The sequence below is a fragment of the Lissotriton vulgaris genome, chromosome 8 (assembly GCF_964263255.1).
Source record: "Lissotriton vulgaris chromosome 8, aLisVul1.2, whole genome shotgun sequence".
NCBI classification, from domain to species: Eukaryota; Metazoa; Chordata; class Amphibia; order Caudata; family Salamandridae; genus Lissotriton; species Lissotriton vulgaris.
Genome location: NC_141696.1, coordinates 1511238213 through 1511257065, shown reverse-complemented (window position 1 = coordinate 1511257065; position 18853 = coordinate 1511238213). Strand labels below are relative to the sequence as shown.

At 46.8% G+C, this 18853-nt stretch overlaps 1 protein-coding gene across 1 annotated transcript in view; it reads right to left on the bottom strand.

Annotated features, from left to right (window-relative positions):
* Positions 1-3885: 3885 nt before the first annotated feature.
* The window catches only part of HGD (homogentisate 1,2-dioxygenase), a 247906-nt gene continuing 232938 nt past the window's right edge, over positions 3886-18853 (bottom strand). Inside the window, exon 14 of the mRNA XM_086935628.1 lies at positions 3886-4908. Coding sequence (XP_086791754.1) covers positions 4765-4908 — 144 coding nt within the window. The 3' untranslated portion in view covers positions 3886-4764. The remainder of the gene's footprint in view (positions 4909-18853) is intronic.

The window sequence follows — 18853 nt, the reverse complement described above, 5'->3', positions numbered from 1 at the left end:
AACTATGGCAACGTCTGCATCACGGGATAAACGAATACTTGGTGCCATCCTTTTTGTCCTAACGATCGTGGTAATAGCAGTAATAGCCTGGGTAGTTGAACTTGTGGTACCTGCACGTGAACATTTGCTGCCGACTACCCCGGCTCCATCTGAACATTTTCATTTCACCTTGCCTTACCATGAAGAACGGCACCGACAAACTTATCTGAACAATAGCTTCATTCAGATCTTGCATCATACACACAATATGACAAATACCTCAAATTGTTGGGTGTGTGGGATGTTACCTGGGCACCAGAAGAAAGGGGGCACTCCACTCATTCCACTCCCGTTCTCACATAATGGATCCTGCAACGCCTGGTACACCCTGCTCTTCACTCTGAGATGGCCAACAAAAGGGGGGGTGCTTTTCCGTTTAAATAAAGTGTGCTACCATGACCGAGATGGGTATCCGCAAGCTGAGGGTACTCGATTCGAATGGGAGGAATACCGGCCTGACAATATCTCTGCCCCACGTGTTTACAGCAATCAGCGTAACATAAATGTCTCCAGCTCACATGTTATAAATGCCATTGCCACGAAAGCTGATCTATGTATACGTAATAAAGGCACGATTTCGGTTGGGAAAAGCGAATGTAATACCACAATAACGTTTGATAGCCCGAATGGCATATCGTTTGTAGCCTCACGAAATACGTATTTTATCTGCGGAACGAAGGGTTATCATCAGCTCCCTTTGGGATGGTTAGGTACTTGTTATGTATCTTTTGTACTGCCTCCTGTATTCATTGCCCCACCAATGTACCATAATGATTATGTTTTGTACCACGATTTTATACTGAACCGTGTTAAACGTGCCGTTGTGTTAGATGACATAGACCAGACAGACACTGCTTTGCAACAGTATGTGGATTTTAATCTCGGACTGTTTTCATTTGTTGGGGCTGCTCTGAATAGTCTGAAAATACGGAGACTGACTCGTGTAGTTGAGGCTGTAGCAAATGACACTGCTATCGCATTGGGGAACATTACTGAGGAACTGCAGATTTCTAGAATTGTTACGTTGTAGAACAGGATGGTGTTAGATGTAGTTCTAGCCGACCGTGGGGGGGCATGTAGAATTATCGGAAGTAGCTGCTGTGTTTACGTACCTGACAACTCACCATCCGTTTATGATGCAATTTCCAAACTTCATAAGATAGCTGCAGAAATACATCCAGATAATGGTACTTGGACTCTTTCAGGGTGGTTCTGGTCAATGCTCACCACCTGGGGTTGGAAATTGCTAACGATTTTATGTATTCTTGTGGGGATACTGTTCTCTATATGTCTATGTATTCAATGTGGTCCAGCTTTGTGTTCTATGTGCTTATCGGCTTGTATACCATCAAGACGAGCTCTTGCTCATGACAAAATGATGCTTCATAAAGAAGTAACCCAGATAATGTTGATCGACATCGAAGATGAACACCCAGAATATGTACACTATGAGGTAGCTTCAGCTGAACGCTAAAAGGGTCGTCTGTCGTAATTTGACGATGGCCGAGTTAGCGCTTAGCTGTAGCTACACGTTTTCTGTTTAAGTTGGCCATACTCGGAAAACGCCATTTTGTGTGTACGGCGGCCATCTTAGATCATGAGCGGCCTCGTGGCCAGCATGGTCGTTAGTCCGTTGTCCGTACCACTGACCACTTCAGTTTGCCAAGCAACAGGCTATTTTTAGTAATGGTCAAGTCTGTACATGCGCAGTCCCCATTGACCAGTCACCCCTTAGGAATGTGCCGCAAACTGACCAGTGGGTTTGAAACCCTCCAATGAGCTGGCAGTGTTCCAAAACATGACCATATATGTACATAATGTTCTGTAACTTTGTTACGCCTGTCCTTTTTATTACCTGTAAAACGTATAAAAGAGGGGATCACACCGATGTTCGGTGTGATACTTCTTGCATTACCGAAGGGTGCTGTAGGAATGTACCACCACCCCATGGGGTTTTAATAAACTTGTTCTTTGCATTTGTCAGTTTCCGTGCCAACAGTCCTTTCGGTGTAAGTGGGTTATCTTCGGAGCATGTAGGCCTTGGGAACCCAATACCACAGAGCTGGCAAACCGGTTTGAGTTTCGGCGCTGGGTTAACATCCTTGATTCTGGGCAAATCATGTAATCTCCAGGGGCCCGATTCACAGAACTAACTTAAGACAAAATCCTAAACTTACTACTTTTGGTATTCACAGAAGTTAGGATTTTGTCTTAAGTTTGTCTTAAGACAGACTTAAGTTAGGATTTTGTCTTAAGTCTGTCTTAAGACAAAATCCTAACTTCTGTGAATACCAAAAGTAGTAAGTTTAGGATTTTGTCTTAAGTTAGTTCTGTGAACCGGGTCCACTGTGCCTACAAAAATGAATGTGTCCTTGTGTAAAGAAACTGGTGCTAATGTAAAGTGCTCCAATACCTTCTATGGTTTTGCTGCTATTTAAAAGTGCACAAAAGAAAACAGAAAGTATCACAGTGTTAGGCTGGTTTACAGTAGTGAATATGAGGAAATACATAGCATCAGCAACCACATTAAAAGAACTACTTTTGCCACAGACACTGAGGGGCAGGCAGACCTTGATGACATCAAGACTCAGCCTGGCTCCTTGAAAGAGAATTCAAGTTTAGTAACAATGGCGCACGGAAACACTTCACTGATGAATGCGGAAAAAAGTAAGAAAGTGTCCCGATGGGAAAAATTTGAAGAAATAGTCCCATCTTACGAAAGGAGAAACAACAAGGTGAGAAATGAACAGTTCAATCATTTTGCACAGGAGAAACGTGGCTATGCAATTACAGCATAAGACACGGATACTTTAGAAGCTCTGACATGCCCTGTGATAATGCATACTTGATTCACTTGAGGTCTGATTTTTCAGTTATAAACACCAATGCCAAATGACCACATACAGTTTAAACACCCACACACATCGAGTACCCACATGCACGCTAAATAAACAGACTACATGTGCGCTAAGTAATAGCAGCCGTGCACACATGCTCCAATCAGCAAGTCAGCTATACACTAAAAGGAAATTAAAAGGCAGAACACCACCACTCACTAAAACTTAACAGACAACATTGGGGGTTTAAAGCAGTGACGGGTGGGGGTTGATCTGTGGACAGGGCAAGAGGGCAGGTGGGAGGGATGAGACGGAGCAAATAAAAGCATGAGCACTGTGTAGAGTGCTGAAAAAGAAAGAAAATAGTAAGTCCTTAAATGATCCTAAAAATGCGAGCAGTGAATGTTTACAAGTTTTTGGTCCATCCTCTGGGGAAGGGCTAAACACAAGAGAGGCACGACCATGCATGCCAGGGACAAATGGTGACAAAGAATGATGTAGCAAGCAAATGGGAAGAAGCCTGTGGGAATCCTGTGGAGGGAGCAGCAGCCCACAGATTAAACACAACATGTCTCTTTGAGACAGCACAATGTAACTGTAACAGTACACACCACAACACACATCCATAAATTATGGACTCTAAACTATGAATACGCATCGCAGCTAATATGTTCACACGTGATGTACGAAACGAGTAGGAACCACATCAGACATCCGCACATGATAAACTCTACACTGCAGTGGGTAAAAGAACCACTCCTTATTCCACACAATGAACTCTACAAGACAACAAGCATAACCCATGCCAGAATTCAGACACACCGGACTCTTCTTGCAATAAGCATGTGCCACACCAGACTTCTACACATGATGGACTCTACTCTACGAAGAGCACGCAACACACCAGATTTCCACACACGAAGAACTGCACACTCTAATGAGTATGCACCACACTAGGATTCCATACATTATGGGCCTTATGCAATCAGAAGTATGTACTAGACTATGATAAAAGGAGGCAATATGTTTTATTCATGCATAATTACTTTAACATAATAATGGCCCTGTCACAGTGTTCTTCATGCTTCACAGAATAAAGGGCAGGATGTGCAGTTCCTGCCTTGCAAGGCTTGCCTCTGACTGGTTGTTAGAGCGTCCAAAAGGTATATGTTAATGTTGATTCCACCCATTAGTTTAGCGTCACAAGTGAATTTAGTTGAAAAAAATCCTGTGTGAGAGAATCAGAGTTCTGTTATTATTTATTCCTCAATAGCAATCTACTTTTCCTAGTGTGAAATGTAATGGAAGCATGTTCCTCTAAAGCAGAGCCTAAAGCATTTATGCTCCAGAGATTGGCGGGTCTATTCCAGGATGGGGGATGGAACAGAATTAACCGATTTATAACTATTGGGTTCACGTGACTTGCAACTCAGACTGCCCATGGCCACCAATCAGAGGCATCAATCTTGCTGGCAATCTTTTACCCTTCAGCTATCACCCACGCACTAGCCAATCTATTGAACTGGTTACGGCTGCAGTTTCTGGTACAAATATTCAATCTTCTGACAAAAATAGCAAAGATAATCATCAATTTGACAATATTAAAGTGATTAGGATCTTCATTTGCCGGTTTCTTTTAGGCTCCTCACCTCACCCTTCACTAGCATTAGGCGCTTCCCTTTCCCTCAAGTTCTAGCAAACAGCCAGTAGGCGCTACACTGGGTTTCTCATGGTGGCAATGCTCCTTGTACCATTATATGCTTAGTTTCCTGACATGGAGTATGCTAGAGTTCAGCGCCCTGCAGCATGTGACTGCTATGTATCCTATGCATATTAGGCCAGTGAAAGGCAAGTGAGCAAATAATCAGAGTCAAGGCCAGCCAGGTGCTTAGATGTCGTTTGGTTTCCAGTTGGGATTGAAATGGCTCTTCAGGGGCTCCCAGCACTTGTGGTAGCTCTTGTCCAAGCGATTGCAGATCTTCAGACCCCATTTAGTCACAGCCATGCTGAAGGAGGACTCAAACATGAAGGCCTGCAGTGGGAAAAGACACAAGGTCATTGAAGAGTAGAGACAAGCATCACAACACACACTTTCCAAAGGACAGATAACACGATGACCATCTCAGCCCATCATTCACAAAAGGAACACATGCAGGTGCTTCCTCGAGTATGACTTGCTTTACATGGATAACTATTTCACATTCTTTGGGGTTGAAATCTCCATCTGCCCCATTAAGGCACTATGAACACTTTCAAGCAGCCAGCAGGCTTCTGATACTTAGCATTGCACTCACTGCAGCACTGAAGGTTGTCACAATATGAAGAGTTTATATATCAATGGGTGTTAGACCTGTCAGCCCTAGGGTGGTATTTCCCTATTTTTTCCGCCCTTGCCTCATTTTTTCCCACCTTCTTTTTTGTTGGCCTTAGGTCTCAGAGCGCCTTCCCATTGCTAATCAATGCTAAGGTGCAGGTGCTCTGTTCCCCCAACATGGCTGCCACTGGCCCCTGCTACTGCAGCGTGGTCTTTTTAGTCGCACTCTAGTTGCCAGGAGCTGGCTGGAACCCTTAAACATTGTCTTGCCTGCCCATAGCTAGACAAGGGAAGCTCCTGGAACCTTCTAGAATAGGGACGGAGTCTGTTTTTGCCGCCTTAGAGGGTGGTCACCTGACCTGGGCAAATATAAAGAAAGGAGGGGAAGTTTTTAGTCAGTTGGGGCATCACTGACCTGGGGGACCCTACGCAGGAGACTTAGGCGGTAGGGCCTAGTCAGAAACCTTTACCTCTGGGGGTGACAGGGTTTAGGCGCTGCCCACCAATTTGTTTGAGGAACACTGAACTAGCCCACTGATCTGGCCCGGCGGGAGGGGAACCCAGGGACCACCTGCAGTGACCTGCTGAGGAATCCTGCCAGCAGCCTTCAACTCAACCCCCCCCCTTCCAAGAAACCAAGAATCTGTTACCTATCAAGGGTGCAGGAACCACCAAGCGCCAAGAAGAAACCTACCTGCCACAGGACTACTGGGGATCAACCAGGTACTGGGTTGGGCCATCCCTGCACCCTCTGTCTGCACCTGTGGCCCCTGCGCTGTCCTGCATCATCCCCTCTACTGAAGCTGCCTGAAATGCCTTCCCCGCGCTCCCCTGCTGTGCCCTGGGGAAGCACTAGACCCCTGAACATTGCTGCCTATCACAGCGCTGTGCCGTCCGACTGTGTGCCCCGAGGCGCTATAATCAACAAGCGCCTCCCAGTCCTCGACGTGCTGTGTCCTAGAAGCGCTATTTGGACGGCACTCACTGCGCTGCCCCAGGACATTAGTGTGTGTCTCGGAGCTCTACATCGTCCCCGCGCTGCCTCAGGGAAGCGCTAGCAGGCCAACTCACCGCCGCAGCCCTCGCCGTGCTGACGCGGCCCCGCCGGGCACCAAAGGCCGTCGGACCCCGTTGCAGCCTCGGCGCTTCCCCGGTGTGGCCGTCTCTGCCAACTTCAGCCTCTCGGCGGCCCCCTGAGCCAGGAGAGGGCCGCCACACCTTGCGCTGGGCCGCACTAGGCCCGACGAAGCTATCCTGCCGGCCTCACGGGACGGGGCGTTGGAAGAGACTCCGCCCCCGCCGCGCTCCAATTGGCCGCTGACGTCACGCCCCGCAGGCCGCGCTTCCATAGGTGGCTGCGGGAGTGCCCTCGAGCCCCATTGGTCTCCAGGCGCTGCTAGGTCAAAGTAGGCCTGGGACCGGGCGAAACATCGGTGCGTGGGCTCGGAACGAGTCTGGAGCCCCTACCAACCTCTACCGGCCTGGAGAGAGCAGCAGAGTCACGGGAGGGCTCTCTGAGATGAACGAGAGCCCCCCCTTACCGAATTACCGCCGCAAGGGGCCAAGGAGGCCCGAAGATTAAGGTAACCCCCAGTTAGGAGGGCGGAAGGCCGGAAAAGGCCCAAGTTTGCCCCCTCCCCTGGGGCAGACTGATGTTGGGCCCCGTTGGCCCTAATTAACCCCAAGAGGGCCCTCTGGACATGGGTAAGGCCCTCTAGTGACTGCTGGGTGTAGTGAATGAAAAGATGAATGGTCAGGTAGTTGCTTGAAGTTCTTTATTTCAAGTAAGATGAACAGGAGGAAACCCCACCAGGAACAGGATGGTCACTGCTCAGCCCTCTCTCATCAACTGTCATTCCACATCCACACCAGGCACACTAACATTCTACTCACTCTGTCATCCAGCATTCAACATTCCACACAGACATCACATTCATACTGGCTGAGCAGCAGGCAAGGAGATAACACAAGGCACAACATATCCCCTTTTCTTCAATGGAAATAAAACACAATAATATAATACATAGCAATTTAAAAGGAAGCAAAAGATAAAACTTGCAATATATATATATATTTACTAAATAAGACCAGAATATCAAAGATAAGAGAAAGGAAGACTGAGTAAAAGATAAGGAGCAAGGAAAGAGTGCAAAAGAGAAACTGAGAAAATAGACTAAGAAAATATAGCTAGACACATCCCCTTCCCTTGGGAACATTAAAATTGTAAAATGCAATAATACCAAAATGTATAGAATAACCACTGCAGAGTAGGCACAGCACAATAAAAGTGAGTACAGATAAAAAAGGTAAAGCTGATACTAAGTACAAAGATTACGTAGGGTAAAAACATGACCCAAGAATAAATGTAATAAGAATAAATGTATAGGGTAAACACTTGACCCTAGAATAAGTGCACAACCTTTCGTATAGCAATAAATGCATCCTCGTCGCCAAAATGTAGTGAATGAAAAGATGAATGGTCAGGTAGTTGCTTGAAGCTCTTTATTTCAAGTAAGATGAACAGGAGGAAACCCCACCAGGAACAGGATGGTCACTGCTCAGCCCTCTCTCATCAACTGTCATTCCACATCCACACCAGGCACACTAACATTCTACTCACTCTGTCATCCAGCATTCAACATTCCACACAGACATCACATTCATACTGGCTGAGCAGCAGGCAAGGAGATAACACAAGGCACAACACTGGGCCACGAAGGTTAACCCCTGCCTGGGGGTAAAGTTAAATGCTCATTTTGACCTTATACCTGTTTAGTGCTGGCTAATGCAATGGTTCACTTCTGCCTAATGAAAGGTTATTCTTACCTAATGAGAGGTTGCCTGATTTCTAAAGAGTTTTTACTTCTGCCTAATGAAAGGTTATTCTTACCCAATGAGATGTTGCCTGATTTCTAAAGAGTTTTTACTTCTGCCTAATGAACTGCTTATTGCGGGGTAATGAAACGATTATCTCTTTGATGCAATGTTTATTCCTGATTAAATGTTTATCCTTGCCCAAGGAAATGTTTAGTGCTGAGGAGTGGAACGCTGAATCCTTTGATGACCTGGTCACTGAGGCATACTACTTTGGTTATTGAATTTCTCCCCTGATGAAATGTTGGAATGAGATATTGATACCCTGATTATTAACTCCTGGAGTGATCTGCTAAATCTGAACTTAGGTTGATTAAAAACAATAAGCTTTTATATAGAATCAAACTGGTGTAGTGTCAGTCATTGTGTGCGTTACCTGTCTCAGTGGATGTGTGTGCTGTGTGGTCACTTTACACCTAAGCTTTCGGGTGCCTACCTGCTCGGGCCAAGCTACCCCCCTGGAAACTGGTGACAACAGTTCCTACAATGGGGCAACCCAAACAGACCACTGGACTCTGGTAAATAGTGGTACAATAAGATAATGTCACAGTGGAACACTTCAAGACATGTAGAAAAAGGCAATGTATTTAATCAAAGTCAAGCACCACCATAAAGTCTTTCCACCAATGGTTGTGATTTTATTTAATCACAACATTGAAATTAATCAAGATATGTGGTTTTACTTCATCACCACATTGAAATGAATCAAGGTATATAGTATAAGACAATTCAGATTTAAATATTTTGAAAAACAGGGTAAAGTGATAGGTGCATGGGGGGGATTGTGAGAAAGGACAGTAGTGCGCATATATACATCAACAAGTCAATAAACAAAATATACAGACAGATTCCTGCCAGATACATTGAATGTCAAATCATAACATAATTACAGATAAACATTCTCTGTCATATATATTTGACAATGAAGTAAGGGTGTGTCGACGTTTCGACCCCTAAACGGAACCGCTAACTTTGTACATTCGGGCAAGGTCTTCATCAGGACAGAGGTGAAAGCTGGGGAGCTGGTAATGTGACCCCGCGGATCTATGCAGGGGGGGCATTGGATAATTGGGATCATTCAGCTTAATGATTGTTGGCAGTGTTCGGCATGGTACGGACAATACAGTCCATTGGTCAGCTATCTAGTGAGCATTGTCCAGGGCACCGCATCGTTGAGCCCGTTTTCATCTGTCTGTAGACGGTGTACCCATCTCTGCTCCAGTCTGAAGAGGGATTGCTGATTCATACCAGGTTGGCATTCTAGAACTGTCCACTGTATGTCCTCAGTGGTATGTTTATGTTCCTTGCAATGTTCATACAGCCCGGTGTGTGTTTTGGAGCATCGAATATTGCTGTTGTGCTCCATTATCCGTTGTTTCACCGGGCGCATTGTCATTCCGATATAGAGCAATCTGCAGGGACACACCAGGATGTATATACATCTCGAGCTGTTACAATTTGTGTGTTTGTGAAAGGTCCAGGTGAAATCTCCTGGGAGTTCGATTGTTCTGCCCTGGATGGTTTGGGGGCAAACCACACAGGAGCCACATTTGTAGTGTCCAGTGACAGGGGGAAGGTCCCACAAGGTCCTGACTGGTCGAGTTTGTAATTTCTTAGGGCGAGTGTGGATCAATGTGTCCTTGAGGTTGGCAGTCCTTTTGAAAGCGAACCGTGGTTGTGCCAATTCCATCCCAGTGGAGTTCAAGATACCCCAATGTGTCATCACGGCTTTCTTGATAAATGATGAATGCCTGGTGTAGGAGGTGACACAGGTGATGGTGTCATCTGGTTCTTTGGGGTGGACCTCTAGAAGGGCATCTCTATTGTTGTTCAATGCTCGTTTGTACGAATTTTTTAACAACCGGGTGGGATACCCTCTGTCCTGGAGTTTATGCTGTAAGGTCCGGGCCTCTTGTCTGAAATCTTGGACAGAGCTACAGTTCCTCCGAATCCTAAGAAATTGCCCAAAGGGTAAATTATCTCGCAGGGCCTTAGTATGATGGCTTTGGTAGAGAAGCAAGCTATTTCTATCAGTGTCCTTCTTGTATAGCGTTGTGGTTATTGCTTCGGGTCCCAGATTGATGGTAAGATCGAGGAATGGTATGGACGTCTCCGAGATGGTTCCAGTGAATTTAAGGAAGGGGTCTTGTAAGTTAATCCAGTCACAGAAGGCTTCACAGCTGGAACGGTCCCCTTTCCAAAGAATCAAGATGTCGTCGATAAAGCGACGCCAGAGAGTTAAGTTCTCTCGGTATGGGTTTTGCTCCGGAGGGTAGATGTACCTCTTCTCGAAAGAAGCCATATAAATGCAAGCCAAGCTCGGCGCGAAGGTAGAACCCATGGAAGTACCCCGTACTTGATGGTATAACTGGGATTCATACCTGAAGAAGTTCTCGGTCAGGGCGATATGGGCCAATTCCATAATGAATGTTATTGGTGTTGGGGATAACCATTCCTCTTCTCGCATCAGCGAATCCACTGCTTCCAGGGTTGCTTGTTGCGGGATATTAGTATATAGTGCCTCCACATCGAGGGTAAGAAGCAAGTCAGTGTCCTCTCTGCCATCTATGTCTGCAATTAGACGTAGTACATCCCTGGTGTCTTGCAGGTAGGATGGTATCTGTTTGACGTAAGGTTGGAAGAACGCATCACAAAATTGTGACAGTGGTTCTAGTAGGGATCCAATTCCCGAGACAATGGGTCTCCCAGGGACAGGAGACGTACCCTTGTGTATTTTCGGGAGAGTATAAAAGTAGGGGATCACAGGATCCGGAGTGATCAAGAAATCTGCTTCCTTTCTGCTTATCCATTCGTTAGTCTCCCCCTCAATCACAAGGCCCATGATGGTGGTTGTCAATCTTTTGGTTGGGTCTTCAAGGAGAGGTCTGTAATGGTTGGTATTTGTCAATTGTCTTCTGCACTCACGATCATAGTCTTCGTAGTTCTGAATGACCGTGGCGCCCCCCTTGTCCGCTTGTTTAATGACGATCGTCTCGTCTTGGCCTAGTGTTTTGACTGCTAGTCGTTCTGTATTGGACAGATTGTGGAAGGTTTTCTTCGAGGGTATCTCACGCATGCTCCTCAGGACCGCCCGCTCAAAAGTGAGGACTTCGGGTGGTACCATCCCATCGGTGGGGGTGAAGGTGGAGGGTTTTCTTAAACCTGTATCAAGATCCGGGAGTTCAGGTTGGTTGTCAAAGAATGCCCGGAGACGGATTTTCCTAAAAAATTGTTTCAGTTCAATCATCTCTTGGAATGGGTCTGGGGTTGGTGTAGGAACAAAACCAAGACCTTTCTCTAGTACTCGTGTTTCAGTTGGTGTCAGGGTTCTCTTTGATAGGTTGACAACTAAGCTCGTCTCCCCCTGGATGACGTGCTCCTGGTCTCCATTGCTGCTGGTACTGGTATCTGGTCCTGCCACTGTACACCCTTTTGCCCTCCTCGCTTTCGCCCTCTTCCTCTGCCCCAGCCTCTGCCGTGAAAAGGTGGCGGATTGGGGGGGTAGAATTGCGGGGGGCCCTGTGGGTAGAAGGGGTACTGCCAGGGGGGTGCCATCTGAGGTGGCCCATGGAAGGCTGGGCCTTGGTAATAGCCTTGTTGCCATGTCCGAGGTGGTCGGGGATTTCTTGGTGGGACTCCCCCACTGGAATCACTACTATCCGATCCACGTCTGGTATCGCTCCCTGAGTTCTCATCAGAGGAGTAGGTTTTCTTTTTCCCGTTGTAATCATCCTTCAAGTAGGGGTAGACTTTTTCTTTTACAAATTTGGCAATATCTTTCTCGAGTTTGGTTGTTTTTTGTTTCAGTAGAAACTCGTGGTGATCCGCCATTTCTTGATTTATTTCCGAGAGTTTGGTCGTGAACGCTGTTTTGTTGTTCTTGGATACGGCGGTTTTCATGGTAGCTTCCATGGCGGAGATCTTCTCTAGTAAAGCATCTGATAGACGCTTCGCCGTTTGACTGATAAGAAAGAGGAGATCCTTGGTACATTTCCATGAAACCTGACACCACTCTAATTTGAACCTTTTGTCGTCTAGAAAAAGTCTCGGAATTATGTTTACTATCAAACCTTGTGGGGCTATATTACTCCTCAAGTATTCAGTCATCATGATTCCGTGAATGGTGATCCTGATGAGTTCCTTTTTCATTTCCGATAGTATGGTCCAATCATCGGAAGATGCGCCGGATGATGTGGTGGGGGGATTTGTTAGGAGGGATGGTGTCGATCTTAGGGCATCGGCTATGGTGTCCTCATTGAAACTGAGCCCGGGGACGTCCTCCATGGTCGTAAAGGTTCCGGATGCGGTGCCAAGGATGTCTGCCGGCCAGAGTAAGGTGATCTTAAAGATTAATGTGATTCTCCCACTTAAAATGTTGTTCTAAATTTTACCATCACTGTATTATTTCGGCGGGTGCGATGGTTCATTTCAAGGGCTAGTTACCCATACACTGACTCCATCTAGTGTTCTTTTCTGAAACTTCACAAAGAAATGCTTTAAAATACTGTTTTTCTCCCCCCAAATGTTGTCTCAATTACCACTAGTTATCGCGCATGCTGATAGCACAGTAATAGCCCTTGATTTTTACAGGTTTTTACTGCATGACAAAGCTTCCAACCAACCTTGTTGGATACCACTAAGCATGCGATCTGCCTTGAACAAACCAAAGGCATGCTCACCCTCTGTACATTATGACAGTCACAAAACGCGAATGTTTCCACGTTTGTCTATGATATATCTCTCTGGTCTCTCCTTGACAGTACACTTCTCTCTTCTCTCTCCCATTTAGTCCTGGGAAGGGTCCAGAGGAAAGGACCTCCATACGACACCTACCAGGTCGTATACTGGGCCCCCTGACCACGGGGGAGCCCTTGCAAATCATATGAGCACCCCTTGGTCCTGACGAATTGCTCTATAAGCAAGAAACATGTTGACCATCCACTCACCAAGGGTCGAATGAGGCTTACTACCTTGATAGTTCTGCCTCTATACCCCTTGTATTTTTAAGAGAGCAGTGAGCCATATCATTAAAATCCCAATTTTTGGACTCTACTGACTCTTTTTATTTCACCCACGCTCACTTTTGCACACTCACTTGTTACCTCCTTGCATGGTCCCCTTACATCCACACACCCTTTGGCGAAGGAATAGAAGATCCCCGCCAAAGAGCAACAATTATTGTTGCCCGACAGGCATTGCACTGCCAGCCTGGCGCAGGGGCAGGGTATCGATGATGACGCTGAACGATCACCGGGTGGGATTACAAGTGTAGTCCAACCGGCGACTTGTGTGAGGTACCCCAAAAATTCCAAGAGAGGGTTCACTACACTCACTTTTTTGCTGTTTGACCCGACAAGAGAGAGACCAATGACAGTCCTCTAGCTGACTGCAACCGGGGAACTCTGTATTTCTTTTTGTTGATACTCAAGAATGGATGACATGAGGTATTAATTATGACACAGAAACGGAAGGTGTAAACAAGGAGGTTTTACAATCAGAGCATCTAAAAGTGTCTTGCAGGAAGCAGATCAAATATTTGCTGTATTGTCTTCACTTTATTGCTTTGGCCATCTGGTACTTTGACCTATGCAGAAAATACATTCTGATGTACAGACTCTGCTACATGTGCCCTGCTGAAAAGATAGAAATCTAAACCTAATATTCCCTAAATTTGAGGGGGCGTGGCCTGATGCCAATGGAGTGAGAGGCATCTCTAAGAGTTCCCGGCCGCACACCACCATCCGACCCCATCCTGATGTCCCTTCTGATGATCTTGCCCCCCTGTTGCTGCGAGGCAGCATCAGGCACCTGAAGGAGCGAAGGCCGAGATCCTTGCTGCTGCGCACCACCACGTGAGGAGTTCTAAGATGGCGGTCAGCGCATAATGGGGGCCCAGAGAACTAGGCCCTACGGGCACTGCGGCTGAGTCTCGACCTTTCCCTGGCCTTTGGATCGGCCCAAACCTCTGCCAGTGGCACCAACGGAGGGGCGATGTGCTACACAGAGCCACCTGCCCACAAAGACACCAAGTACGAACTGCGCTGGAAGCCGGACAGACAATGATGGTGGACCCGGACTGACATAGGCCCTTGAGGAGGTACGATCATGTGGCGATCACCCACCTGTACTACGGGGGACCGATCCACTGGTGATATTGACTGTGTGGGGTTTTCCTCCTTTGCTTCCCCTCCTCCAGTCAGTTGGGCCCCCTCTGCGGTGAGCTGCTGGGGGGTGGTTGGTGGGCTGGTGCTGCCCTGCTCAGATTGAGCTGAACTTGATACTTACTTTGTCTTGCACCGGATGGTCATGCTACCCTGGCATCGCTGTGTTTGGTGGGCTACGGGGTCCTTGGGGTGCAAGGATCTCACTAATGGCTGCGCTTGGATGCTGGCTCCAGGGGGCCTAAGACTGTGATGCTGCCTGGGGGCCCTGATGGGACTTGATCCATGGTCTTTTCTTCACACCTGAAGGGGCATGGCTGCTTGCCTGCTGGAAGACCGTGGCAGGAGTTGGGGTGTCCTGCGCTGTCTCTGGTGGGGCGACCCTGTGGCCGTTGCTCTGGCCGGCGTCCACCCATCCTTCCTGCTGTGAGATACTGGAACTGTGAGTGTAGAGGGGCGCACATTGGGGGGTCCTTCGGTGCTCCATTGACTGCTGGGAGTGCAGAATAGTGCGCCTCCCTGGGGCCTGTGCTAGGACTACTGTGCTCTTGCTTTTTCTGGGCGCGGCCCTCACTGGAACTTTTACCTCCTTCTGTTGTGATCCCCATGTGGCCATGGGCAGGCATTCTAAATGACAGACCCCTCTTATTCCAGGACTACTACTGCAACGGAAATGGTGGAGGATGACACCACAAATTTGCCTAAAGCCCCTGGGGATGCTCCTGTGGCCACACTAGAGTCTATCCTTTTGGCTATTAATCCCACAAGGGAAGCCCTAGAACTCAAAATGGACACTGTTGTGGCAGATATTGGAATCCTTTGAGATGGTCAACACAAAACTTCTGTGAAAATCTCAGCCAATGAGAAGGCTACCGCTGAATTGGGGCATGCTACTGGGACACTGAGGTGTCCAGTGTATAGGGCCGACGATGCTGAGTGGAGGGCCTGTGTAAATAACATATGAGTGGTGGATTTGTCGGAGTGCATGGAGGGCACGGACATGATTTCTTTCCTGAAAGGATGGATACGAGACAAGGTTGCCCCAGGAGGGCAGTTCCCCTTCTTTACCCTGGAGAGGGCACATCCTCACCATTCTGGCTTGACTGCTGCCACCGGCACCTCGTAGGCCGGTGGTGGACAAACTGTTGCAATATAGAACAAGATCACATCCTAAAGCAGGCACGGACGAAGGGAAAACTGATCACTGACAATCACAGAGTGATGCTGTTCCTAGACCTTACTATGGCTGTGTAGAAGCAGCGGGAGTCATTCTTAGGGGTTTTTAAGTGCCTTCAGCAGATGAACATCCAGTATGCCATGCTGTTCTGGCAAGGCTCCAGATCATCACAAGTACAGGTGCCAGTTCTTCAGGTACCGCAGAATGTATGGGACTGGATCGATCTGCAGTTGCAGGATGCTGAGCCCTCTGCCACAGGCCAAGCACACGGCAACCGGCTCGGAGACGTATTCCTACTGAGGCTGAATGACAAAACGACCGGCAGCAGGCGGAGGCCGTGACTGCGCCGATAGCCGGCTCTGGGAGCGAACCACGTCAAGTGGTGGCTTCAGACCTGGGGTGTGATACATCTACAGATCCCGGGATGGACTCTGCCATAGATTAGAGGCCAGATCAAGAGCTTCCCCACATTGCTCCAAGGTCGCCTGATGATATTATTTGACACTGATTGACCTTGGCTGATCTGAGTGCCCCTGCTTTGCATCCTGGGGTGTTGCTGTGCAATGCCCTATAGAGTAGTCTTACTCTGTTGGGGTGTAGCATAGAGGGCACCTTCACTTGTGGACATTGTTTGAATGGGCTGGCTGGTGAGTAGTGGAGGCGGAGGGTACGGGTGCCTACGGTACACATTACCCCACCGCTGTTTTCCGTGTGGGACATTACAACGGCTGTTTAATAATGTTATTAGTATTTGGTTTGGATGGGTGGATGTTGCCTTACTGTCCTGCGGAGGTGGGAGTTGGGTTTTGTTTTATTGACAGCTTGGTATGGGGTGCAATGGCTAGATTTATCCAGAATTGGCGGGGTCGGGTGTATGCTGCTCTGGATACTGCTCCTGTTGAGGGTAAAGTGGCTGTTATACGTTATCATGCTGTTATACGTTTTGATGCAGAGACCCCCTGGTCAAACCGTTTTAGGAGTAAAGACCCCCTCCTGACAAAAGTTTCTAGAACCTGGTAATCCTCACCATCGACAACCATAAACGTCCCCAATACCCACACAAAATAATTTTTACAGTGGGGAAATAATATTAAACAGTGTTTAGCCAACCAATGGTCAGTGAGCGTGGGGGCGTGGTCAGAGGTGCAGCTAAAAACAAAGGCCCTCATTTATGAGGAATTGGCGTTGGGCAGCGCCGTAAGTCTTCTTGCTGCGCTGCTCTACGCCAATGTGAAAAGGCAGGAATGCACCATATTTATGAAATACCGTGCATCCCTGTCCTTTCCTCCTGCGTAGGAGCATAAATTGCTGCCTAGCACCTAAATAGGAAGAATTGTTTTGGTGCAGGAAGGGCACCTTCCTGCACAAAATCAATCCTGAGAGAAGTTTCCCTCTTTCTATTTGAGCTGCAAAATGCAGCACACATGGAAAGAGGAAAAAACGAGGAGACAATTTTTTACTGGGGAGACGTACGTTTTTGGGGCTGCCCCAGGTTTAAGTGATTTTGTAGATATGGGGCAGCATCCAAATCCATGGGTGTTGCATGGGAACACCCATGCAGTGCACATGGAACACCTCCTTGATGCAGAGTTAGGCAAGGCAGCAACTTGACCTGCTTTGTCTTACTCCATATCTATGAGGCCACGCAAAGCCATGCACGGTGACTTCGAGCCACCTCTTAGGTATGGTTGAGCTGCCTCCGCCGCCACAGTGTCAATAAAACTGGTGCTCAGGCAGTGCAAGCCTCTCATAAATAAGCCCAAAATATTCTATATGTTTTTTAGGTATTTCACCATCTGGTACCTGCATATAAAATAATGGGCAGTGTAAATGAAAAATAAATGTAAAAAGTTGTTACTAGGTGGGAAATGCACTGTAATACATTATGAAACCTTCTATTAGTTGATGCACTGGTTGGTGCAGTGGAGAATAGTGGCTAATGTATGTTTAGTGCTATGAGGTCACAGCCTGTGACAGAAAGCACTGTGAGTATGTAAGTCATTATTTTATACTTGCATTGTCTTACACACAGTAAAATATAGACTGATATGAAATGTGTAAGGAAAATGCTACTTACCAGTATGCATCTGTTATAGGCATGCAGAGCTGCAGATTGCTACACTTAGCATTAGATCGCCACCTGGTGTTGGGCTCGGATGATTGCATGTTGTTGTCGTCTTGGAAGAAGTCTTTGTAGTCACGAGATAGGTCACTCCTCCCTTGAACGATAGTGCGCATGGGCATCGGCTCCATCCTTAGATTGTTTTTCGCCATGATGGGAAATGATGGAGTTAGTAGAAGTAAAGAAAAGGATGTCCATGCGTGTGCATCTAAGTAAGATAAAAGTGGAACGGATACAGGTCCTGGGGAGGCGGGAGGGCATGTAGCAATCTGTAGCTCTACATGCCAAGAACAGATGCATACTGGTAAGTAGCATTTTCCGTTCGAGGCATATGAGCTGCAGATCCTACACTTAGCATTGATTGTGCAGCAGTGTCTCCCCTAGCGGTGATCACCTGTATCTGTTGCAGTAGTTTGAAAGAGAGTTTTAAGGACAGCTTGGCCCACTGCAGCTTGCTGTTTGGCTTGTACATCAACACAGTAGTGTTTAGTGAAGGTATGTGTTGTAGGCCATGTTGCTGCCTTGCATATGTCCTCTAGGGGGATGTTTCCTAAGAAAGCCATAGAGGCTCCCAGTTTGCGTGTGGAGTGCGCTCTGGAAGGAACTGTTAATGTACGTTTTGCTTTTTGATAGCATATTTGTATACATTTTACAATACACCTTGCAATTCCACCTTTAGAGAGGGGGTTGCCTTTATGAGGTAGAGAGAAAGACACAAACAGTTGTTTTGTTTTTCGAAAATACTTAGTTCTATCTATATAGTAGAGATGAGCTCTTTTAACATCCAGTGTGTGTAGAGCCCTTTCTGCTACAGAGTCTGGGTTTTGGAAAAACACAGGTAACTCTACAGATGGTTTAAATGAAAAGGAGTAATGACTTTTGGAAGGAATTTTGAAATAGTTCTTAGAACCACTTTGTTACGATGTAGTTGTATAAATGGTCCTTGTATTGTGAAAGCTTGTATCTCCCTTACTCTTCTAAGAGAGGTAATAGCAATAAGGAAAGCTGTTTTCCACGTGAGGAATTGCAGTTCACATTTATGTAAAGGCTAAAAAGGGGGTCCCATGAGTCTTGTAAGAACAACATTTAGGTTCCACACTGGAGAAGGTGGCAACCTGGGTTGGATGATTCTTTTTAATCCTTCCATAAATGCTTTAATTGCAGGTACTTTGAAAAGAGACAGATGTTGTCTGTTTTGTAGATATGTTGCAATTGCTGCAAGGTGCAGGCTTATGGATGAATATGCCAAGTTACACCTTTCTAAATGTAACAGGTAGCAAATGATATTCTGGATGGAAGCATCTAGGGGGTCAATTTGGTTATTGTTGC